Raw genomic sequence first — 25,984 nt, 5'->3', positions numbered from 1 at the left:
ATTTCATAGAGCAGAAATCCGCTGCGAAGGCAGCGGCAGCTTCAGCTATCTGCCGTTCTGCAGCCATGCAGCCCGTCCCCAGAGCATTGGGCATCGGGCGATAATATCTCAAAGGGAGTGGTTATCGCCACACATTATATTATAATCATTAGTGATCCTAGCCCTTTCACCCCGACTGCAGAATAAGCGCGGAGAACCATTAATCTGAACTAGGGGAACTGCTTTAGAGGCTGCTTCCCAGCACATCATGTGTGCTCATTTCTCAGTCGCTGTTCGGAGCGTGTTCAAAAGAGAGAAAAAAGACAGCTTCTCCCGATGAAGGTTTTTTCGTTGACAAAACCCTCCTGTCTCTGTCAGAAAGTCTACTCGAACTGATATGTGTTGGATACGATCGAAATATAATGCGTTTTGGGAATTTACTGGCACAAAACACATAATACACGTGCTATGTATATATAGTATATTTGTGTATTTATATATTAATAAATGGCAATGTTACTTCATTGTGTGTGTGTGTGTGGGGGGTGGGGAGTTGGGGGGGGGGGGGGGGTATTTATAATTTTTAAATTAAGTATCCAGTAATTAAAAATGTATCTAGACGTTTTAGATGTATTTCTAAATATGGCATGTGTGGAACATGTGCTGACCTAAATAATTAATCCAACATAACACAACACTGTAACTTGGATTTAAGGACAAGATAATAGAATTGTTATAATACTAGTTTCATAACAAGAGCCCTCACTTTACCCGGATTGAATTTCCCCCCTAAAGCAGTGAGCGTTGCTCTGGTGGTGGTGGTCTTGTTCCTGGGTGACCTCGGAGTTTCCGGCAGGGTTAATGTTGTGTACTCCAAAAGGACAAATTCACCGCCAAAACATGTGATCTGCTTGAGAAAACCTACAGACAGTGGAGAAAGTAGCAGCTGTAGTTGTGAATAGCCCTGGTGGCCAGATCATAAACGAAAGAAGTGTGTGTGTGTGTGTGTGTGTGTGTGTGTGTGTGTGTGTGTGTGTGTGTGTGTGTGTGTGTGTGTGTGTGTGTGTGTGTGTGTGTGTGTGAATGGAGTTGGGGGTTTACTGGCTGAGAAGAGACAGCTGTAGGGAGATGATCTATAAATCCCATTGGATTTCTCTCAGCACAGGCCGGGTCGGAGTTGGAAAGTCTGGAAAATGTTTGCGTAGAGTTGGTAGAGTTGGCTCAATAATCCACGATGAGTTCACATTGGCATATGCTTGGCTGCCGATCTACAGGAGGGAAGGGAGGGGAGGACACAGCTCAGTGGATCGTGGGACTCTGCGTGCTATGTGTTCGATGCCAGAGCCTCTCAGTGCCACACACTGGGGTGGGTGGACGAACTTAAGAAAGCAAGTCTAAATTTCGGCCTCGGAAGGGCCTGATAATGCTGGGAAGAACGGTTGACAGACTTTACAGGTATAAAGAGGTACATTCCACCCTACCACTCCTCCAAAATCTACAAACTCAAACACAATTTGTAAACATGATGGCGTTTTCTGTAGTTTGGCTGAGCCAAGATCAAATGTGACACGTGTGATCAATTTGAATGCAACGCACAGTTTACGTATGAAAAATCCATATGTTTATATTTTATTGTAATTGGTGTCACCTTGCATTACTTTGGCACAATGTTATCCAGGACCTCTTAACGCAATAACATGAAATAAAATGACGTCCTGTTTCATAGATTTTCATTTCCTTTCATTGTTTTTGGGGGGAAAATATGGACACTTTTACATCTCTGAATTATTTCCCATTTTCTACGTGTGATTTATAGGAATAGAGATAAAAACAACTACAGATTATATCATGAATTGAAATGTTTATTTCCTAAAATAAATGTATACATAAACTGTGATGATCATGTTTAATTTCATGAATAAAAAAAATCACTGCCTTTTTTTCAATTGATTTCTGAAAAGAGAAAAAAAAATCCTGTGAATTGACTGCAAAGAGCAGAGCGGAGCAGCAGGCCGGTACCCTCCTCTTCCTCCTCCTCCCCGGTACCCTCAGTTGAGTCTGGGGTGATATTTCTCTCTGTATTACCGGAGTCAAGCCTGCCCCCACGGCAGCCTGCCTGGCCTGACTGGCCCGGCTGTAATGTCACACAGTTCGACCTTCACAGCCTGGCCACCACCAGAAACTACAAGTAGAAAAAGCCTTTTAGTATCTCTCTCTCTCATATTCCAAACATCTCTTCCGAACCGATCTCTTCACTTGCAGTCTTTTTTCCAACGACTTCTCCTTCCTTTACCAGTGCCTCTCACACATTAATGTGGTGACATTGTGTCTCCTAACTGAGCCTAGAGGAGAGAGGGGAGACAAATAAATGTGTCATGATTAGAATTAATGATTGCATGCATCCTCGTAGCCTCATTCATTATCTCAGATTAATTATCTCGCAGTGTACCAGATCACTTGTCTGCACTTCATAAACCCCAAATCTCCTGGGCTGATTTCGTAAACTGGCCCTGATACAAGAATAGCCCTTCTCTGTGGTGGCATGTACAGTAACTCCACAACTTTGGAGGGAGGAAAAAAATATAAATATGAAAAGAATACAAGTCCTATTAGTGGAAAACAATAAGGTACTGTATACATGTTGGATTCATTTGGTTGTATTGTAATTTGTGAACAGTGTTATCATGTACTGGTATAGTGTGGCCAAAGGCCTCCTGCCGTTAAATCTACCTTCCAAAATTAAAGCAGGACGAAAATAAAAACAATACGTTTCTTTTTTTCATCTGAATACAGACAGTGGGCCACAAATTCCAATTTACAACTTCAGTCTGCATCAGAATGAAAAATGAGAATAAAATCTATTGCTAGTAAGGGATTACAGTGGTAAGGTTAAAAACGTTTCTTGCATTTAATAGTGTCTTTGCCCAGAGGGGAGTTGAGATATATTTAAGCCCATATTTTGATTTCCTTCTATTCGTGGATTAATGTGCCTCTGTGAGCTGCCTTTTCTCCTTCTCACTCTGGTTTATTCTAAATCAAGCCCAGATTATCCCCCCTGACAGTCTATCGAGCATCTTCTCCACATGGAAATAACAGCAACTTTTGTTGTTTACATGCTGAACTTACAAGTTTGTTTGTTAGTAGCGAGTGTGAGGCCTGCAGACCGCAGGCGTTCTTGGGGTTATTTTTAGATCTCCTCCAGGTGTAGAAAAAAAGGAAATTAGTTTTGTAGTCCACAATATGACCATTACTTATGCCCCCTGTATTTCGAACTATGACCCGCCCCTGTCATGGAGCTAAATAGCCTCTCCCTCTTCGTCTACCGGATGGAAACACCACCAGATGCTCAACAGAATTCGCTTGGAAGCACCGTTCCAAAACATTCAGACAAAAATAGCGGCAAGGGGGAGGAAGATGAGAAGAGGGAAACGGAAAAAGGGGAAGAGGAGAAGATCGGGCTGAAGAGGTGGTGGAGAGGAAAAGAAGAAAAGATATGGAGTTTGTGGGTTTTGAAGCCTTATAGCTCTCTTTCTTCACGTCACTAGCACATGTCCTGTTGAAGGGGCGCTCCCCAGACGCCGGGAGGCAGCTGGACGGGGACAGGCGGGCGTTTTGCATGAGAAGCAGCCCATATGCAAGAGGATGCTGGCGGGCTATTGATAGCGAATGAATGGGTTTCCTTTTTTTATGCTTGAAGGGCGCAGCTATTGAGCTTGATTCCACGTTAAGTCGAAAAAGTCATCATTCTGCTTATATTTATAATAAATACAAATATAACATTGTCTTAATGTAATAAGACCGCTAAAATATATCACTCAAACATCAAGTGTTTTAAATAAAAAATTCCAAATAATCCCGTAAATTGGTTAACACAAATAAAGATCTAAAAAGAGTTCCGCCGCCCTGTAAATTGCCATCACAACACGTATCTCCTTGATGATGAATGACTGATAATGCAGAATACTTTTAGCCGTATGGTGTTATTTACCTAATGTGGATTTGCATTAGATGGACTTCCCTAATGAATCGTCCGAGGTGTCTGGGCCGCGATCTACTGACGGGCTGAGCTGCACGAGCTGTCAACTTTAGAGCCTTTCTGTCTTTCACTTGCAGGATTTCTCTCGATCACACCACAGAGAAAACTGATTAGGCCTGCTACTTTGCGCAACGAAAAAAAAATGTTAATGAGCACAAGACGTTGTTTAATGTAGCACGACACTGGAAGAAGAGGACAACGATAACGTCATCTTGGCAGACATGTCCTGGAGCTGTTGTATAATTAAACATTTAGCTCTATGGTTGAGCTTGCAAGCAGGCAGTAACGGTTTTATATTTTGAATAACAGCTGGTTTTCTGATGATAAAGAAAAATATCAGTTATTCTTACATACAACATTAAGACAAACATGCCCGACTTGTGCGTATTTTTCAGCGCGATATAACTTCATGAGTAGAAAGGGAGCACAACATGCAATATTTGCCCCCAGTTTCTTTATCCTGAAGGTGCCTCAATCTACCTGTTCAGATTCCTCCTTCACGCCCCCTCCTGCCCAGAAGACAATTGGCTCAGCCGCTGAAAAGCGGCGCTCTCCCTCCGTGCTGCTCGCCCTCCGCCGCCGCGGCTGCTTCCTCCAAACACATTCAGTAACATATGACAGTTTGGAGGGAAATTCTTGACAATTGGTGTCTTGAGTGTGTGGCATAAATAGCAGGCAGAGCCCTTGCTGGGTTATGATGGGATGGCTTGATGGTTACTGGCATGGCGTGGCGCTGATTGGTCCGGCCGTAGCCTGACGTCAGGAGGCTGGCAATAAGGCTGGGTTGGAGCTTCAGGAGCAAGACAGTGTATTGGAGACCCATCACATCAGCAAACATACGGTACTGGAGACTGAGGGCTTCCCAGCCTACACGCAGACTACCATCAGAGCCGCCGGCACATCGCAGCATCCCCCACCGCCATAAATTGAACGACCGGGATCATCGGATTGAGCGAGAGGGAAAACACTCTTTTTTTAAAGAAATCCTTTGGGTGTGTGATTTGGTTTCTCGCCGGCTTCAGGACAGTGGATACGCTGTCATGTCCAAGTACACTAAATTATCTATTGGCGTGCGTGTCTTGTTGTGTGACAGCTCTGTCCTAAATGCATTTTGTTAGACGCCTCTTCCAGCACTGAGTGGCACACGACGCTCCCACAACCGATGCGTTACCTCCTAGAGCGCCGGGACAATCACACTGGCTCCGGTCTTCTCGCCGAACCAAACTACCGCTGCCTGTGTTAAAATCTACTTTGTGGTTTCATTTTTTTTGCCCCGGATCCAGTAAAGGACTGATTTTTCCCCTTTTTTTCTTTTCAACCTGGGAGAAAGGACGTGTGTTTGTTTGGACGTTGAGCTTTTTTACGAATGCAAGGAAAACTCTGTGGTGACACCTGATTGACCGGCTTCCCGGCGCACAGTGGCCCGAGAGGTCCAGGCAAATCAAGAAGGGAAACGGCTGATGTTCGGTCAATGCTTGACCTGTGCTGTTGATTTTGTTTGTGTGTGTGCGCGCTTTATTTGTGGGGTTGTAGCCCAACCGAACCATGGTCCACTGCGCCGGCTGCGAGAGGCCTATACTGGACCGCTTTCTGCTCAACGTGCTGGATAGAGCCTGGCACGTCAAGTGCGTGCAGTGCTGCGAGTGCAAATGTAATTTGACGGAGAAATGTTTTTCTCGAGAGGGGAGACTGTACTGCAAAAATGACTTCTTTAGGTAAGATCCGGGAGTGAAAAAGAATAACTCCTCAACTGTGTTTCTCTTCCTCAAATTTTCTAAAAATATGTCAGGACCTGGACTTAAATAGCAGAAGAAACATGGAGTAGGATCAAAATAATGGGCAACGTTTATCCTTTAAGGCCAAAATAATTTGAAATAGCATTACTATACTTTTAACTACATCACAATACTTGTTCGAAACAAAAACTGCCTCATGTTTTTGCAGACATATATTTCATGAAGGAAAAGAAAGCACATATGTTGTCTGCAGATACAGGATGAGTCCTTACAGTTATAAGTCTCTGCTTCAGTTAGTAATCTCTATATAAATGAATAATCCGACCTGTCCGTTCCTGTAGACGGGAGTGAGGACTTGGAGGCGATAAACTTTGATTAGGAGCGCGTAATTAAAAGCTTGTTAATTTGGATTCTTACGCTAAACAACAAAGAAGGGATAGTAACGTTAAACGCGTGTACTCTTGCTCTCAGCGGGGAAATGAGGGGTGGGGGTAGAAGAGGGTGTTGTTAGGGTATCGAGGAAATCACACTTGGAGTGTGTTTTTAACAGCATGCGGGCAATCGGGGGAGCGCACAGGATCAAACCCCGGCCAGAGAAGCCGCTGCCCGGTGTGTTTGCTCAGTCCGACTGAGGAGGACGTGATAAGTGGATTTGAATAATAAACTAGTTGAAAAGATCAAGTCTGCAGACAATGCAATCACAGACGTGCAGTAAACAAGCAGTGCACATCACTCAATACACATGGTTCTACTGCGAAGTCGGCGATCATTTATTTTTCCAAAGCAAACTGCTGCGTCAAACTATTAACTAGACCTCTATATTAACTGTATGTCATCCTCTTAAAAGTAATTTAAAAAGGTTGCAAATATAGAAACATAAAATTCATAAATAGAATAACTATCGCCAGCAACTATCGACACTTTTATTATGGCGTGTGTCGGGACAATATTCTAAACGTGGGATGCTGTATGTATATTAAATTTACATACAATACAACATCAGAATTTAAAATATTGTATTATTATTATTATTATTATAATTGTTGTCTACTCAGTCATAACTCTAAAAATAGCAAAAGTCAAAAATTCGTTTTTTGTTGTTTAATTAGAAAGTTTTATAGATTAAGCAAAAATAATGTAGATTTAATACATCTATACACCATATTCTAAATCTTGGAAAGATGTTCAGAGAAGTTATAACTTGTTAAAAGCCTGAGCCAATGAGAATTTGTAGTCTGTTTCAAACGGCTATTTGAGTCTATCCTCTGCAGTTCGCTCCCAAACCTGACTGGGCAGTGAAGTGATGATGTGTGTATAATACGTCTTTGATAACCAAATAACCATTTCCTTCTTCATCCTGCAGACGGTTCGGCACGAAGTGTGGCGGCTGTTCGCAGGGCATCTCTCCAAACGACCTGGTCCGGAGGGCGCGCAGCAAAGTGTTTCACCTCAACTGCTTCACCTGCATGATGTGCAATAAGCAGCTCTCCACCGGCGAGGAGCTCTACGTCATAGACGAGAACAAATTTGTTTGCAAAGACGATTACCAAAACAATGCCAGTGTAAAAGACACCAACCTCCTCTCAGGTACGTGCGTGTACTTGTAGTTTGCGTGTCTGTGTACGTGTGCGTGTGTTAGCGCAATGCACGGTTGGGTAAATTGTGATGGATGTGATGTGTTCAGTTCCGCAGTGGCTTCATCAATTCCATGACCAGGACTTACACGGCATTCATAGAATACAATTCGACACCACTCACAGTAAAATGTCGCATGCTCATTCAGTTCTCAAATATATGTTTTTCAGTTCAAGCATTTCAAATATGTCTTCCATGATATTTCATTTAGGTATTTTTACTACGCACAATTTCCTGATTATTCTGTCTTTAACAGAGAAGGAAACAAACATTAGCTGATATTTAACTAATTGAAAACGATCTTCCTGGTTTTACATTATATGGATTTATGAATTATGAATTTTGGTCGAATGGATACATTCTTTCGATTTGTATTAATATTGGTATTAGTTCGCATCACCAAAATATATGTCCATAGTGGAGCAAATTTAATGCAGTAGTTTAGCTCTTGAAAAAAAAATGCCTCTGGTTATTCTAATTCCCAATTGTCGTTTCTGTAGTAACAGCGTGCAGCGACCCCAGTTTATCACCGGACTCTCAAGACCAGCTACAGGACGATGTGGTCCTGAAGGACACGGAGATAGCTGCCCTGTCCGACAAAGAAACGGTTAATAACGAAAACGACGACCAGAACCTCGGAGGGAAGCGGCGTGGCCCTCGGACCACCATCAAAGCCAAACAGCTGGAGACGCTGAAGGCAGCTTTTGCTGCCACCCCCAAACCCACCAGACACATCAGGGAGCAGCTGGCCCAGGAGACAGGCCTCAACATGAGGGTCATCCAGGTAAAGGAACTCCGGGTGGATTCTCCCTCTAACTTCACTATATCGTAATTCATAAACCACCAAACAAATATGTAGTTCATATTTAGAACGGAGGTGTGTTTCTCCGCGGGGCCAGAAACACCAGCCAGTATTGTAATCATGGCTCTCACTATCCCCAGGCAGTTCTGCACGGTTTAATAGTAAATCATCAAAACGGGGATGTTCTGATTCTGTCTGAAATATTATAGAAATACCATTCAGGGGGGCTATTCTATGGATCGAAGAGATGGGTTTGCACTTTTTCTGATATATAGGTTGTTACGAATCTATAGAAAGGTGTGATATAACAGTTTATATTTTGTATGTTATTTTATGAAAAACCGTCCTTGCCTACCTGGCTAACTAGCGTGATCTCGACAGGCCTCAACTAATCAAGAGAGGCTCCACCCCCCAACCTCCCATATCCTTCCCACGTATTCAGAGGAGGCATCTTGCCTTCAAACTGTGTGGTCGCATTTAATTCATTAGGCCAAAGATTGGCTGACGCAAGAGGGATGATTTGGAAACGGGTAATTTATATGGGTATTTTTGATTCTTGGCGCTGGCTACGCGGCGAAGTCGCCAACTGGCGCCGGGCTGCTGGGAGCGCTGGGAGTCCTGGCACAGCGCTGTCATCGCGTTTTGCGACCACGTTTAGCCATGCTGTGAGCATTTTCAGCCAAGTGGAAAGACAGAAATCTGTTTCAAGGGTCTTCAGATTGTCTCATCGGAACTCCGAATTACAGTAGGGCCAAGTTAAACAAAGAGCAATACAGACAAAACGTAAATATTTATTTTCATTCTTTTTTTGAGCGATTAGGTGTGGGTGACTTTCATTTTCTTAATTCGTGTTCAGTGTGACGACGTGTTAGGGTGCTATTAGGAATTATACATTCATGATGAATAATAAGAGAACCACTGCCAGAAAAAGAACAAATTAGAAAGAAGATCTTATACTTTTCAAACTGTATGTTTTTCTACTCATAATGTGGATACGGCGGCGGTTTGGACCACAGGTAAAAAGCCTCACCCAGACGATAAAGTGAAAGTGAGTGAAAGTAAGTGTACCTAATGTGTATGAGAATGAGGGGGAAGGGGAAGATCGTAATTAAAGGAAGCCGGCCTATATTAGGAAATCATAACTTCCAAGAGCCCGGTAATATATTGGTAAGAACCCTCCTATTAAGTATTAATTGGAGATTTTAAGCCCCTGCTGCTGCAGCCTTCGGTCGGAGTAAATGGAGGGTTAAAATATCATTAGGGAGGTTACATGTAACTCCCGCTCCTGTAACAATAATTGGGCGCAGTTCTCTCCGCCGCGGAGCCGCGCGGATTTAACGCACCGGCTCATCACGCACGCCGCAGAAGAACACACACAGCCCAGTTATTTACTCTAGTAAGAAGTCAAATTGGAGCGGCTGCCAACGTAAACCTGACACATAATTACACTTTGCTTTGCATGGCAGATTATTTACACAGCGAGGTTCATTTTCAAATAAAAAAAAATCCACTAGGTGTATTCTTAACAAAAAAGGTCCACCTAAACCACACGCCATCATCTCCATTTCTCACCCTCCTCCCATCTCCCAGACAACAATATTGACGTGCAATCAAAATGGCGTCGGACGCCGCTTGCTTGTGACATGAGCTGTATGTGTGTTTGTGTTCAGGTCTGGTTCCAGAATCGACGTTCCAAAGAGAGGCGCATGAAGCAGCTCAGCGCGCTTGGTGCCCGAAGGCACGCATTTTTCCGGAGCCCACGGCGGATGAGGACGCTGGTGGACCGGCTGGAGCCCGGAGAGCTGATACCCAACGGGCCCTTCTCCTACTATGGGGGTAAGCGTACACTCTCATTTTGCCATGTGAGAAAAGTGTTTTTGTCCGCCTGCAAAGTATATTTCTTTCATACAACTTGTTTTCCATTGTGTTATAATAATATTTGTTGGGATTTTCTTTTCGGATTTTTTAATATTTTAATTTAAAAATAGTGACAAAACTGTAATTTGTGCGTTTCCTTATATTCTCCATAATTTATTTTATATTTATTTGCCATATCCTGATGTAATAAAACCATGGCCCATCCCATCTGTAAATCGTCATAGTTCATTGAGCCGCTGCCACCTAAAGGAAATTCACAACAGTGTTAGACCTGTACAGAATCAGCTTTCTGAGCATCTTTAAAAAAATTTTATTTGGTCTACAAAATAAAATCCTAAAAACAATAACCAATCACTATGCATGGACTTTTCTGCTCTTGCTTTATACAGTCAGCAGTGAGGATTTCATTTTCTTAAACAAACTAACTAGGAAAAATCCAATTTGGGGGACCTCGTCCATACGCTCGTAGAAATCATTGCACAGTGATTTAAGTTTATTTTACGTCTCAGTGATTTGATTACTTCAAATACTTTGAAATATCTCATCTTTTTTAGAGAATTTTCTTTGAGCTCGGGCTTTTGTCCATTCTGCTGAAGCTCAAAGTCTAATAATAATCTGCTGAAGTAGAAAAAAAAATCTGTCTCACTAGGTAAAATTGCTGATGAAATAGCCCTTGTTTTAATTAATTTTGTGGCCACTTGTTCTCCCCACCCAACTGTAGTTTTGATTTAAGTGTAACATGCTCTGTGACTAATATAGTACGGTGAGGGTCTCTTATGCACTCTAATACAAATCAAGCTATGTGTATTCAATGAATACCTCAATGTCTGGAATCATTTCTGCACACCCATTGTTCTTTTAACTAACGTTGACTCATGAAAAATGTTCTTCGATCTACAGATTATCAAAGTGAGTACTACGGCCCAGGAGGGAACTATGACTTCTTCCCTCAGGGGCCTCCGTCGTCGCAGGCTCAGACCCCAGTCGATCTCCCATTTGTGCCCTCCTCGGGCCCCACGGGCACCCCCCTCGGCGGTATGGACCACCCGCTGCCGGGCCACCACCCCTCCAGTGAGGTGCAGCGCTTCTCTGATATAATGTCCCACCATCCGGGGGACTCTCCCAGCCCAGAGCCCGGAATCCCAGGACCCATGCACAGCATCTCTTCGGAGGTGTTTGGCCCTAGTCCGCCCTTTACCTCACTGTCGCTGAATGGCAGCGGATACAACAACCACCTGTCCCATCCGCCCTCGGAAATGAACGAGGGGACAGTTTGGTAGCTTTTAGAGAGAGTGGACTCTACCGATAGGAGATTCTTTAATGGTGGGATGTGTTGGGGGGGATGGGTCGAGAAGGAAAATGGATATTGACAGGGTTAGGGAGACGCCATTGAAAGTTTTGTGTTTTCATATTTATTTATTTATTTCTCAGTTGATTTCTCGATCTTTTTTGCGGGGAAAACGTTTCTAGCATACTGCTAAACAGCATAGTCTTCAGTAGTGTGTTTGGATGTTCAATTTCCTCCTTCGAACCCCCCCTGAAAGTGACAGAAAAAATTGGCAAGACTGCCCCCCATTTCTCCCCCCTTTATTTTGTTCCTTGGGGCACCCTGTCACCCCTCTTAACTCCGTCAGTGGCCCGGCACAGTGACCAAACCCCCTGACACTTACCGGTGGGTAAAAAACCCTTTGGAAATCTCCTATAGTTGGTCCTAAACATGAAAATATCATTAGCTACTGTCAAAGACTTCAATAGCTTTACAGAGAGAATAAAGGGGCAGAGGGTTGATCGTGTGCTGACCTGGGACTGTAGGAAGGCTGAGTGGCGTTCAGACTGTGTTCGAGGCATTAGCCTTGTCCTTTGTATTTATTCAGAATCTCCTCAGACCTCTTTGCCTCTCAAGGCTCTGCCATATTGACACTTAACCTTTTTGACACCATCTTTCCGAAGGCCGAAGAAAATGACAATTTTCCCTTCGTCTGGACTACTTGTTTGTTTTCTCTTTTCTTTTTTTTGTGGTTTCAGAATTCCCACCAAATCTGAAGCAGGCCGCCTTGAAAAGGCAAACAGTATAAACTCTCTCTGGATTGCAAACCCTTTATTTAAAATGGAAGTGAACTTAAAATGATGAAATGAAGTCTACCTTCTAAAATTATTTTACCGGGGTTCTAAATCGGACTTAGAGCAGTCAACTGTTTACGTGATCTATTTAATTCAGGAGTCAAGAAGTCTCGAAAACCATGTTTTAGAACCTCTCGATCCATATAAAAATGTTCCAAGCAACCAACCAAACTTTTGTATTGATTTCATTTATATCGTATGGAGATAAAAACACATTGGCTGGGGTTGTGGTTCATTGTGCTAGTTTGTACAAGATGTTGTTTACAAAAAAGGTTTAAAAAACCCAATAAAAACATAAGTAAAGTAGCCAAATAAAAAAAATAGCACAAATACTGTGCTTTGCACCATCATCTGCAGATTGTGTTGAGACAAAATGTAAGTGTTAAAGGAGTAATTGACTTCTTAATTCTTTAGTCAGCTGAAGATACATTCATACAATTGTTAATATAACATACTTAGCCAGGTTTTATTTTTCTGTCTTCAAAGGAGAAAAATCCAAACTATAAAAAATTGATGGTCAAATATGCAGCTAGTAGCTGCTACATCTCTTTGAATATCAAGCCCCAATGGATGTCTTTTATTGTTCCAATAATCCTAAACTTATGTGACCTCCAGTGCATATTAGACCATTCACTGTATAAATACAACATGTTGACAAAAATGTGTTTTAAATAAAACTAGTAAAATATACATATGAATTTTTTTAACATTTTCTGTGGAGCAGCTATCTTAAAGTGTATCCTTACAGTTCAGTGTATTATGTTGCATACGGTTTCAGTGCAACCGTAAATCACAGGGTTCCTGTGAGGTACTTATCAGGACAGTGTCAGTTACTTCATACAAACACTTTTTGTCTTCATGTCAAAATATCTATTCACAGGGACTGTAAAATAATTTGCCTCTGAAGACATATTGACATGGTTTAACAATTCCGATTAATGCTATTCAAAAACATTAAGTGAAATTGAAAGGGCTGTTGGTGGAAAGTCATGAATCGAAACATAGAAAAAATAGGCCCGGGTGAGTACGTAGAAGCAAATCAAGCAAGTCATACTTATGTCTTGTGTAATGCTAATCCTAAAATGTCTACAAACTTTATTCTCTATCTTTGCACCCGATGGTGATGGATTCAAGAATGATTCATAGAAAAACAGTACCAGGGGATGAACAGAAAAAGAAAAACTTTTCTGCTGATTTTCCTTTTCTCCAGGCATTGGAGGCATTTGATGAACTGGCTTGCTGTAGCTGACACAAGGGGGAGCGCATTCACAATTTATGCCATTGCAACTTCTTTCTTCAACCACTTTGGCTGTGGTCTCAGAGTCTTCTGTTCAGTTACTCGAGGTCATCGACTAATCATAAGCAGTTAGCTGTGCAACTGTGAAGGACAATGGTGAAATTGCTGTGACCGGAGCTCTCCTGCTTGTTATGCTTTTATTAGCCTGGTCCTATATTATTATTCCCTGCAGCTTGCCTTTCTCGCCATGCAGTCTGACAGCTAGCAGAGACTTTTCGGAACTTATTTTGGTGAACATAGCCGTAATAATAATTAAGAAGCCCAAACTGAGGCGTTATATTTGGCAAGGAGGATGAAAAAATAGTCACATTTGTAGGGGAATGAGTTGGGCTATTGGATTGTGGCATGATTCTGAGGGAACCTTTATCTCACAAACCCAGCATGTGCACTTAGGATCATGTATACAATCCTAGTTTTCTCCCTTGCCTCCAGACTGTAATCCACCATGAATTAATCATGGTCTTGAGAGTTAACCAAGCTTGGGGATGTGGGGTGCAAGGTGGGGGTGGATGGTCTGTGGAAGGATATAGGTCTCTGTTGAGCCCCTGGGCTTAGCCCCCTCTGTGACAACACCATGCACCGGCGACTGACCGCCCCCGGGGCCACGGCTCTTTATATTCAAATTCCCATTGATCGCTCATCAGCTGTTGGTGCAAACTGACCTTGTAGTCCAACACTGGAGAAATAAAGCAAGCCTTAACAGCATTGAATGGGTTTTAAATGAGATTTTAAATCCCTGAGTCAGGATGTTCGAATAGCCCAAACACCCACCAAGATCCCAAGTGCTGTATGTGCATGTGTGTGATGAAATGGGGTGAATAGGTGCTTACAGGGGGGTACAAAACAAACAAAACAGTACTTTAGAGTACAACTGGGACCAAAACATTGAGCCAATAGGAAGATCATGCCCATAGGCATGCAGTGAGATACTTGCGTTCCAACTGAGAAGTTTTCTTTTCACGCCTCTCCATATGAGGAGCATTTGGCTGCCAGTTTTAAATGCAAGCGGCTAAGCTAGAAGTGTACCCTTACCTAGGCAAACAAACACATGGCACCGGTCCCCCTCCCTCCTCAAACAAACAACACATGTTGAGAGAAGCCAGTCTCTTGGCCAGGATTGAGAAAATGGTTTTAATCAATGGAGCAGGTTAGTTGATCGCTGAGCCACATTTTCCTGGCTCAATACTCGGCAAGTGGATGATACACAGTCATGTAGCTGCCTGATAAGCAGGCCTTTGCTGATGAGCTGTTTGTTTTGCCACCCCTTTTTCTTTACACTTTCTCCTTCGCTAAGAGTAAAAATAGAAGGAGATTAACTGATAGGACTATTTCTTTAAGATCATGTTCAGGGGGAGGTATTTGTATTATTTTACAAATAATACAAATTATGGCTGATTTTCTTTCATACTCTATTGACACTATGATTTAATTTCAATGTGCATATCTTTTTCTTAATTTACAGAGAGTCCACACTACAGAACTACCTGTCTGCTAAGAAAAATATAAATGTGATAAACTGAGCAGGCAAGGAAGCGTGTGACCTGGAGAAAGTCAAACATCATTTCAAGAAAATCCAGGGAAAAGACAAAAAAGGGAATGTATAGAAACAGGCGGAAAACAATATTAGAATGCAGATTAATACAATTCTTACAAATTTTTAGGCCTTTCTATGTACACAAAACTAACTGCAGGTTTTAAAAATAAATACGTGTTGTATACGAAAAATGTTTTGTACAGTGTGGGAAGACTTATCACCATTACCATTTTAAAAATACAGATTGTTGCCCACTATGACCAGATGCCTAAGAGAATGCTTTTCCGCATATTTCAACTTGTTTTGTGTTTAAGTAAAAATGCTGGCCTCTTTAAAATTCAGAGAATAAACTAATCACATAAAAGGCTTTAAAAGCAACGACACATTCACTCCAAAAATGTTAAAAGATTAATTCATAAAATACCCTCCGGAAATATGACTGGGGATATTAAATAATTGCTTTCAATGATACAGCCCTAACTAGATTTGCATCAACTAAGCACCTCGGGCCCCAGGCCTAAAGTTGTAGTTGCATTAAAGTAGGATGTATTTTGCGGGCCCAGTTTAGTTTGGGTAGGATTCTTTTCATTAGATTCATTGAGATGGTAAAATTAGGCAATGATTTCAGCTAAACCAAGCTGGTAATGCCAGCCACTATATGCTCCCTTCAGGATACTATTGTAATGGCTAAAATGGGTGCATTCTTGGTCTGGATTACATTCAACCTTGATGGTGGTTAAAATGTGCAGATTTTTATAGGGAAACACCTTTAGATATCTGATGATTGAAGATCATTATAGTTTGTGCTGCTACGGGATTGATTTATATTATGTTACACTGAACATTAGATCAGAAACATTAACCAACATTCCCTGGTGTTAGGTCGGTTATGTGTGCACTTTTATAGCGGAATGATACAGCGATCACGCACTGCTTTAGCTACATTATAGAGATGGCTTGAAGTTGAGCTTCAACTATTTATTGACTTAAATTTGATTTAAGGCTCTAGAGCCAGTTCTAATTAATATGTTTTAGATTTGAAACAGCATGAAGGGGAATATTAGAAGATGGCTACATGAACTCTAATTAAGTGTTTGAAAGTATACAATTACAGTGCAAAGGTCAGCTTTGAATTCCAATTGACAGACAACTCTGTACTGCTGAACAGGTATTAACACAACGAGGGCACGACAAAGAAACAACATAAAAATGTGAAATACTGTACTTGCCTGTGAATATTTCATTCCAAAACAATTCATAGCAACAGCGATGAAAATTTGCAGCAGTTTCCCACAAACGTGCAAAGAGCTTTAGTTGTCAATGTGTTTTTGTACCAGATGGTCTTAGTGTTTTGGGCTGCTAATGTCAACCCATTCATGCAGTGAAAACGTAAGAGGGTGTGGCATCAATACTGATTTTAATATTATATTTAATATTAACTAAGAAATGCTTTCTAGATTTAAAGAATAGTTACTTCTGTAGCTAGTTAGACAAAGTGACCTTCAAAGTACAAAGTAACGTTTATATATTAATTTAGTTAACACTATCTAGACTTATAGCATTCTTTGACACAAGCTTGCTGGGTAGAAAACGAAAGTTTTTGCTCTAACTGTAAAAATAATGGTGTTTATCAAGCTTATATTTCCCTATAGCGTAGCTGGCTCCAATGAAAATGTGCATACACGTGCCTCTAATTTGCTTTCCAAGATTTGTAAAAAACTGAATGTTTTACTTATAATTGGTATGTAACCTATTGCAGTATGATTTACATAAAAACATTGCCCATATAACAAACAATGAGCTCACCCTGGGAGTAAAGTGTAGTCGTTTAGCAAAGTTGAAAGTATTAATTTCCCCCTGGAGGATGTCCTGATGGTATGTGAGGTCTGTAGGTTGGCCTGATTAGCACAGAGCATTCAGTGTGTCTACACCATCTGACCCACTGAGTGATATTCATTTGTCATTCACATATCGGAGACCCACTGCTGTGTTTTTAGCTCAGGGCAAGGGTTTTCTCAACGAGTAGTTTTTGTATGATTGCACTGGCAATTTCCCATCGTGATGTTACATAGAATAGACACTTACGTGCAAAATCCATTTAGGCTTGGCTTTGTTGCCGTATTTCCTTTCGTGAAGAGGTTGTTTCAATGTTAATTGGAAAGTCCCTTTGTCTGAAGTAGCTCTTTAAAGGTTTCTATGCATTATGCAAATGATTAATACGGCATCGATTATTCACCATTCGTAACTGCTTATCCCTGTTAGGGTCGAGGATGGGCTGGAGCTGATTCCATCTCAAGGTGGGCGAAGGTAGGGTACACCCTGTACCGGTCACCAGGCTATCACAGGACTGACATATGGAGACAGACAATCATTCACATTCACATTCACACTGACAGCTATTAGGATCATCAATTGACAATACCCGCATTTCTTTGCAATGTAGCCGCTGGCGTTTGCACCGGATTTGTCACAGAATTGTAGTGTCCAAACTCTGGTTAACCAACAGGTAAATATTACCCCCTTTCACACAGAGATTCTGCCATTATGGCATAAAGAAGATCCTCCATGAGTGTGAAGGCAAATCAGTGTCAATATCTGAGAGCGCAAATCAGGTCCATGCGTGCGCAAATCAAACATTCGTCTCGAGCAAGCAAAAGCCCATTTCTAGCTATTTGCTTAATTTGAGTTCATTTGAGGATTCAATATATTTTGAAGCCAAAGCAAATAGTACTCAGAATATTTAACCTTTGTTTCATTCTCATCTATGCACTTGCAGGAATTAGGAATCAGGAAACATTTATTACCAAAATATGTCAGACATACAAGGAATTTTACTTGGCGATTGGTGCATAGCAGCGGACAGACAATGGACAACAAGACAGATAAGACGACATAGTGCAAGGAATAAAATAAAATATAATGCTATGGGTTCGTATATAGGGCTAAGAGTTAGTTTAAAAATAAAGTTTAAAAAATAAAGTCCACCAGCGAACAGAAAGGGACAAGTGTATGTGCATGTGAAGTGTGAAGGGAGACCGGTGGAATGTCAGAGTCAGTCAGTGGGGGACCGGGCTCTGTTGATGAGCCTGGTCCCGGGACGTCCGGGACGTCTTGGTCCTGATGGACCTCAGCCTGCTGCCAGATAGAAGGGGCACAAACAGTTTTTGTTCGGGGTGAGAGGCGTTGGCTACGATCTTTATAACTCGCTTCAGGGTCCTGGAAGCAAAGTCCTGGAGAGACGGCAGATTGCAGCCCACTCTGCAGAGCGGATTACAAGCCGCAGCCTGCCCTTGTCCTTGGTTGTGGCTGCAGCGTACCAGACGGTGATGGAGGAGCAGAGGATGCACGGTTTACTCAGCTGCACATGCCCGACTCCACCTGCAAGTGGATCACAGACTTCCTGTCTGACAGGAAGCAGCACGTGAAGCTGTCTCAGCCTCTTGCCCCATCGTACACTCCGTTAAGCTCCTGAAGTTTGCGGATGACACCACCCTCATTGGACTGATCTGTGGTGGGGATGATTCCGCCTACAGGTTGGAATCTGACCATCTTATGATGCTTTGAAGACAGTGGAGATGGTTGTGGATTTTAGGAAGAACGGAGTCCCACCTTCCCCCATCACACTGTGACTCCCCCATCACAGCTGTGGATTCCTTCTGTTTCCTGGGCTCCATCATCACCCAGAACCACAAGTGGGAGCTGAACATCAGCTCTATCACTAAGAAGGCTCAGCACAGGCTGAAGGAATTCAACCTGCCAAAGACAATGATGGTCCACTTCTACACGGCCATCATTGAGTCCATCCTCTGCTTCTCCATCATCATCCTGGAAAGAGTAAAGAGCTGGTCCGTCGTTCCACGACCAGGATGAAAACCGCATTGTTCCTCTTCAATCCTTGGTTTGATTATTGGCCGAACCCTCCTTTCCAGCACCTTGGAGTAGACTTTACCAGGGAGGCTGAGTAGTGTGATACCCCTGTAATTGGCACACATTCTCAGGTCCCCCCTTTTTGAAGAGGGGTACCACCACCACTCTTTTGGCACTGTCCCAGACTTCCACGCAATATTGAAGAGGCGTGTCATCCAAGACAGCCCCCCAACACCCATTGCTTTTAGCATCTCTGGACGGATCTCATCAATCCCCGGGGCTTTGCCACTGTGGAGTTGTTTGACTACCTCAGTGACCTCCACCAGGCAAATTGACGATGATCCGTCCTCCGCCTCCAGCTCCGCCTCTACCAAAGAGGGCGTAGTAGTTTGATTCAGTAGTTCCTCAAAGTGTTCCACCGCCCAATAACCTCCTCAGTCACGGTCAACAGGGTCCCATCCTTACTGTACACAGCTTGGATGGTTCCTCGTTTCTCCCTCCTGAGGTGCCGGATGGTCTTCCAGAAGCACTTTGGTGCCGACCGAAAGTCCTTCTCCATAGTTACCCCGAACTCCTCCCATACTTGTTGCTTTGCCTCCACCACGGCAGAGGCTGCTGCCTTTCGAGCCTGTCGGTACACTGCAACTGCCTCCGGAGTCCCACCGGATATCATACCCGGAAGCCCTCCTTCTTCAGTCGGACGGCTTCCCTGACCACCGGTGTCCACCACGGGGTTCAAGAGTTACTGCCCCTTGATGCACCTAAGACCTTGAGGCCACAAATCTTCAGCAAAGCAAGTTTTGAACATACACTACTCTGGTTCAATGTCCCCTACCTTCACAGGAATGTGAGAGAAGCTCCGCCGGAGGTGTGAGTTGAAAATCTTTTGAACCGGGGCCTTTCACGTTCCCAGTTCACCCTCACTACACGCTTGGGTTTACCGGGTCTGTCCCGAGTCTTCCTCCATCCTCTGATCCAGCTCACCACCAGATGGTGATCAGTTGGCTGCTCTGCCCCTCTCTTTATCCGAGTGTCCAGAACATGCAGCCTCAGATCAGACGATAACAAAATCAATCATTGACCTCCCCAACGTGTGATGATTCCTCCCAATCACGCCTCTCCAGTTATCTCCATCGTCACCCACGTGCGCATTGAAGTCTCCCAGTAGGACTATGGAGTCCCCTACTGGAGGCCCATGCAGGACTCCATTCAGGGTCTACAAAAAGGCTGAATACTCTGAGCTGCTGTTTGGTGCATATGCACAGACAACATTCAGAGTTTTCCCCCCCACCACCCGAAGGCGTAGGGAGGGGACCCTTTTGTCCACCGTGGTAAACTCCAAAGTAGCAGCACTCAGCCGGGGACTTATGAGTATCCCCACACCCGCCTGGCGCCTCACACCATGGGCCACCCCGGAGTAGAATAGAGTCCATCCCCTATCCAGGAGTGTGGTTCCAGAGCCAAAGCTGTGCGTAGAGGTAAGCCCCACCAGATCCAACTTTTAACGCTCCACCTCCCGTACAAGCTCCGGTTTCACATCTTACCATTCTCATTTTGAGAATTTTCAACTGTTCATAGGTTCTTCTGAAAAAATATTTTTTTGTTATTTTCTGTCGGTTTAGCATTTTATTATATGACATTATCTGAATGTTTGAGCAAGTGGCTATATGGACCGCTGTAGAAGGCCCTTTTCCCCTAAGCATAGGTGTAACTTCTGCTCTGGTATTTACTGTACCCAACGCACATGGCCATGTTGCTAATTAAAGCAATTCTATGCTCATCCTGGAAGGGAAATACCTGGATTAGAAGGAGATTTGCAACTAAAACCAGAGACATGCCTAATCAATTCAAAGCCATTAGACAATTAATTCACTTTGTTTGAGGGTGCATATTGCAGATCACTAATCTGGCCCCTAAATTGTCACTCTGTGTACTGATGAGTATTGAGTCCTATGTGTACATACAATGATGCACTTCCACAAGCAACTTGAGCACAGGAAGGAATAAACAAAAATTGTTCCTATTTTAGCACCACGTCAATAGCTTCAGTATATTATGTCAGTTATGAAACCTCCCCGGATTGTCTGTGATCGGACATATACTAAATTCTACTGACTTTATTATATTTAGACATGTATCTCCGGTCCTCCATTTACTCCCACCCTGTGACCCTGTGACACTCTTTTTGACAATTGATTTTGTTTCCGCTGTTAAATCAATCTCTTGTCTAGAGTCCTTGTTGTTTCACTAACGTAATGTAAATGCAAAAGACTTTGTCCAGATAATATACAGGTTTAGTTGCAAAAAGAAAGTTCCCTGGTACATGTATCATCGAACAAATATGCGAAGAAAACAGCTAGTTAGTTCAATTTAATGTCAATTAACTCAACATAACGTAATCAATCATGTGCACACAGCTACACGGATGTTCCTCCTGTCCCTCAAGCAGTCAATGTCCTCTACCTTTTATAGCATTGTCCATCAACCGGCTCTAGGATACAAGACACTCGCATCATGGATGGTCCCTGTATACTTGGTCTGACCCGATGATGTCACTTCTGACGTCATCCCCTGTATAAATACTAGGCCTCACTGCCTGCATTCCCCTTTAGCCTCTAGCATATCCACTGAGTATGATTTGTTGCAAGAAGTTTAGAAGTTCTTGTTCATTTCTTTTTAAATGTTCAGCACCAGGAGTGATCGGTGTGCCTGAAACACCTCTTATACTTTTAAGGCAGCACAATTACTTGGTTCCAGAGATCATCATCAAAAGTATTATACCGCTGGAGCCACACCTTGAACAACATGTCATGATCTGTTGTACTAATTATACTGTTTTTCTGAATTACCGTAATAACTAAACCTACCCCCCGGACTCTTTGTGGGCTGTGAGTGTCCATATTAAGAGACAGACAACAGACAATATTTGAGCATGACAATGATCTTTGCTAAATTTGCTAAATGTAAGAGGAGTCATTTAAAGATATCTTTAACCTATGAAAATATGCTTTGAGTAAATTTAGTGGAGATTAAAAACAAAAAATGAAATATAGAGCAAAAACGTGTTTTTTTCATTTATACTAGACAAAACTAGTTTATATGCAACATTAATTTGTTTTTAATATCTTGCAGATATCTAAAAGGTATCTAAAAACCTGAACAATGTAGGAATATTTGGCAAAACATTTGTCAAATATAGTTTACGTTTGCTCCTACAACAACCAAACCAGGACTTATTCATGTTTTAAAATCTTTTTCTCAACATTTTTAATTGTGAAAAAGAAGCAAAGAATCTGCATACCACCTTATCTAGTAGTGTGTTGAGAGAATAAGCGAGCAATAAAAAAGTAATAAAGAGATGTTTTAACTTTAATGGCTTTGTTAAGAGGATGTGATTCATCCGTCTGTAATACAAATATTCCACGTGGGAGTAAACGTGTAAAAATGACACTGCTGATAAAAAAACGAAGATAAAAAATATTATTATAGTTTATCATTTTTTCTATGAATGTAAAAACACGTTTTTAAGTTACTAAATCAAACCTACTTACTTGTTATTAAGAGAATCATTTATCGTTAATAGATTTTTATGAATTGAAGTGATTTCATCCTTTCATGTACAACAAATGAATACATTTGGGAAAACATTTCCATCCGAGTCAAAAAGCTAATCCTAATCAATCCAACCTGATCGAGAAAAATAAACAGAAATTGACTCCAGGTGATGTAGTCGGTCTAATCCAGAATGCATTGAACCGTTGTAACACATTTACCATAGGTGAAACAAAATGTTTCACTATACGATGCAAACAGTGTCAGCATATTTCTCTCGTGTATGTAATATTTTATGCTTTACATAGCTACAGAGGGGGAGAAAATGACTTTTCTTTTAGCCGTACATTGTCTTTAAGCTGAGAAAAACTGTCCTGCATATTTTTGCAAAAAAGAAAACATTCATTCCAATTAAAGCAGGACTGAGCAAGTGCAGTGAAGCAGCTCTGTTATTCAATTCCATTAGAACGAACGATGCAGCGGCATGCAACCATGCAGTTAACAGGAATTAAAACCATGGGCAAGATGACAGATTACACAAGAATAGAGGTCCACGTCTCTAAATGTGTATGTGTTTATGCATCCGTGCGCACATGTGCCTTTTTTTCTCACTTTCTATTTTGCCAAAATTGTACTTATTAAATAATTTCCAACGCATGTACTTGAATATTAAATCAAAAGAGCTTGAAAAGTGCTATTAGGTCTATACTGTTGCATGGCCTCTGTGTGTGTGTGTGTGTGTGTCAGGATTTGTGAGCTGTAGTTATTGCATGATATATGGCTTTGTTCTTGATGCATGCATGTCAGTTGGCAGTCATTAATCATAGTTAGAAGATATGTTGTAAGTCTCATGTAGGTTTACAGTGTTGTTCTCCCAATCTACGAAGCTGAAGGGACAGTGACATGCATATTCAACTGTACAAGGGAAAATTCATGGCTAGTAAACAGACATAACCGGCACACACCGGGCCTCCATTCCTCCATTTTGTTACACTACTACAGTGTGTATTGATATTATACAGCAGAAGAACTTTCCATGACTTTCCTTTCCAAACTTATCCTCTGGTTTCCTCTCCTGCATCATCTTTCCTGAAAGTTTGTGGGTGTGACTGTCAGAACCAGGCTCACAGAGTGTGTCCGCACTGGTAAAACAGTATTTTTGCGACACACCCACCTTGCCAGAGTAAACTAACCATGCGTTTAATGAGAAACAAAAGCTGGAAATAATTAATCCGACGGTAATTCCTCTTTTTCTTACGCTTGCCAAAGTTTATAATTGAGTAGGTAGGTGGCAATTTCACAGACATTTGAAAGTTGAAAATAAAAGTACCTGTCCCAGCTACCTGCTGTCTTGCTGGGAAATTATGTCCTGATGTTTTGTCATATACAGTATTGATAAGGTATGGTTCAATTGGTCCTTTGTTAAGTCCTGACAATCAGCGTGGTTACATGGATTCGAATAACTGGCTCAGTCGGACTGAAATCGAATTATCCGTTTAATGTAAACACCTTTGTCCGACAATGTGCGGTACGACTACAATCCGACTTACACCCCTGGATAACTCAATCCGATCCAGTTGATAGTTCGAGTATTGCGGCATGTAACGGTGAATTGGATAAGGAACTGGACTTTGCATCTTTGCGCATGCTTGAGATCCCGACGGCGTCTTCTCTCAGTTATCAAATCAGCCAATAGCGCCATTCGCATTCGCTGCGCTCCTATTAGCATCATGCAAAAATAGTAGAGGGATGTAGCTTCACCTTGCTCTCCGTTCGCCATCTTTCTCGTAATGTTGATGTTGGTGTTGATGGTTGTTGTTGGTAGTGGTGAAGAGGTCAAGCGGAAATGGCTGTATCACAACTAGTTGTAATGAAAACCGCGCCACCTATCGTATCGGATATGACATGCTTTCGGTCAATGATTCGATTTATTCACTGCCATGTATATTGGGATAATAGCACTTGCCCCGAAAGATAGTCCGACTAAGCAAAGATTCGAATTATACCATCATGGAAACACACTGACTCATAGAGTAGTTTAGGCCAGCCCTGGCCAGGGTCTGAGTGGTGGCTGCTGGATTTCTTTTTTTTTGGTAGAGCCAGCCAATCAGTTTCAGTAAACATCCCAGTATTATTCAATACAAAAAAGGTTATCAAACACGCATTATTACTGACATAGTTAAATATTTAACATTTATTCCAACAGTTTAACATAATAAGGACATCTTATTCAAACAATTCAGTATATTATTATATATATATATATATATATATATATATATATATATATAGTTCTGTAGTTGTCAGTTGTCTGATTGTGAGCTCAGGTTTATCTTGGTCCAGCTGTTTACCTCTAGCTTCTCCGGCAAAGTTCTTTTCTCGTACCGAGTTCATGTCGGGTCTTCTTGGAAGGACACTGCCTGTGGTCGCTCATGTTATGTTGATAAACGACGAGTCGCGAGACTCGCTCTGACGAGAGCGGGGCGTAGGGCGGCGAAGGGCTATGCCCAAAACTGAATGTATTTTAGAAAATTATATGTCACTAACTAACTAACTAACTAATATACTTTAATCAGTGATTGGCTAAACTGCTTCTTAGACCCGGCGCATTGGGACATTGCCCGAGCCTAGCTGAGACATGCTAACATGCGGAGAGTCAAGGCTCAAGGTCGTGCAAAGTTCTGATTGCCCTCTATGGACCAACCACCACAGGTCCGACTACAACTGCTCCATAGACTCTAACGCAAAGTTTTCAGATTTCCCTAATTTTCAGCCAGGTTTTGTGAATTTGGAAAAAATACGTTTTCTTTACCATCACAGCATTATTACCCCAAGCAATGTCTTTGTATATGCTTAACCAGGTACTGAAGCTATGCTGGATTTATGTTGCCATTGGATGGCGGTGGATTGCCTTTGAGGTACGGGATACCACAAATTATTCAATTTAAAATGTACTAACAGAACTGACCATACTATCATTTTAAAACGCACATCTACAACCAAACAACCCAATCTCATATTGTAACAGTGTAAATTAAGCGTTTAAGGTTGCCTTCTTATTTAGACTGGGACATGAAGGGTTGTTGTGGCTCAGGGGTTAGAGAAGGTGTGCTGGGAAGCACATGGTTGGTGCTTGGAGTCCAGGCTGCCCCATGTTCCATGTTGAAGTGTCTCTGAGCAAGACACCTAACCCCTAACTGCCCCCAGGGCAAAAATGTGAAGAAGCCATGGGTTTAAAGTGTAATATAAGTGGCTTTGGATAAAAGCATCTGCTAAATTACATGTAATGTTCTAATAATAACACCTTACCAGATTAAAGATTAAGGTTATGTTTTAAAGAAGGACACCCAATCTTGCAACATTGTGGTTGGTCAATGTGTAATTCAATAACAGCCATTATTCATAGACAAAGATCCCTGTCGTGTGATCACACTAAATCAGCGGCTGCAGCTCCATATCCCTTTCATTTAGTCGTTCCCAGTGGAGGAGTCAGTTGTAAGTAGGTGGAGGTGTTTGTGATTCACTCATTCGTCCTCTTTCATGACTT

At 42.1% G+C, this 25,984-nt stretch overlaps 1 protein-coding gene and 1 long non-coding RNA gene across 2 annotated transcripts; one reads left to right on the top strand and one right to left on the bottom strand.

The window, feature by feature from the left end:
• Positions 1 to 1,823: 1,823 nt before the first annotated feature.
• LOC144405446 (uncharacterized) lies at positions 1,824 to 4,676 on the bottom strand. The gene is made up of 2 exons (XR_013467039.1): positions 4,496 to 4,676; positions 1,824 to 2,321 (listed from the first exon to the last, which is right to left on the bottom strand). It is a non-coding gene; the product is annotated as an uncharacterized LOC144405446 (long non-coding RNA).
• On the top strand, positions 4,489 to 12,358 carry lhx1a (LIM homeobox 1a). Its single transcript, XM_040181741.2, has 5 exons — positions 4,489 to 5,730; positions 7,115 to 7,338; positions 7,887 to 8,170; positions 9,859 to 10,024; positions 10,967 to 12,358. The coding sequence occupies exons 1-5, from the start codon at positions 5,561 to 5,563 to the stop codon at positions 11,344 to 11,346; spliced, it is 1,224 nt and encodes a 407-aa protein (XP_040037675.1). The 5' UTR covers positions 4,489 to 5,560; the 3' UTR covers positions 11,347 to 12,358.
• Positions 12,359 to 25,984: the final 13,626 nt, after the last annotated feature.

The sequence above is a fragment of the Gasterosteus aculeatus genome, chromosome 1, assembly GCF_964276395.1.
Source record: "Gasterosteus aculeatus chromosome 1, fGasAcu3.hap1.1, whole genome shotgun sequence".
NCBI lineage: Eukaryota > Metazoa > Chordata > Actinopteri > Perciformes > Gasterosteidae > Gasterosteus > Gasterosteus aculeatus.
This window is presented reverse-complemented; position numbering and strand designations above follow the sequence as displayed.

Bases quoted from the DNA above. Each gene is read 5' to 3' on its own strand.
- lhx1a (XM_040181741.2), top strand. From the start codon at position 5,561: ATGGTCCACTGCGCCGGCTGCGAGAGGCCTATACTGGACCGCTTTCTG. The intron at 7,339-7,886 runs GTACGTGCGTGT...TCGTTTCTGTAG, and splicing joins AGACACCAACCTCCTCTCAG to TAACAGCGTGCAGCGACCCC. The intron at 10,025-10,966 runs GTAAGCGTACAC...TTCGATCTACAG, and splicing joins GCCCTTCTCCTACTATGGGG to ATTATCAAAGTGAGTACTAC.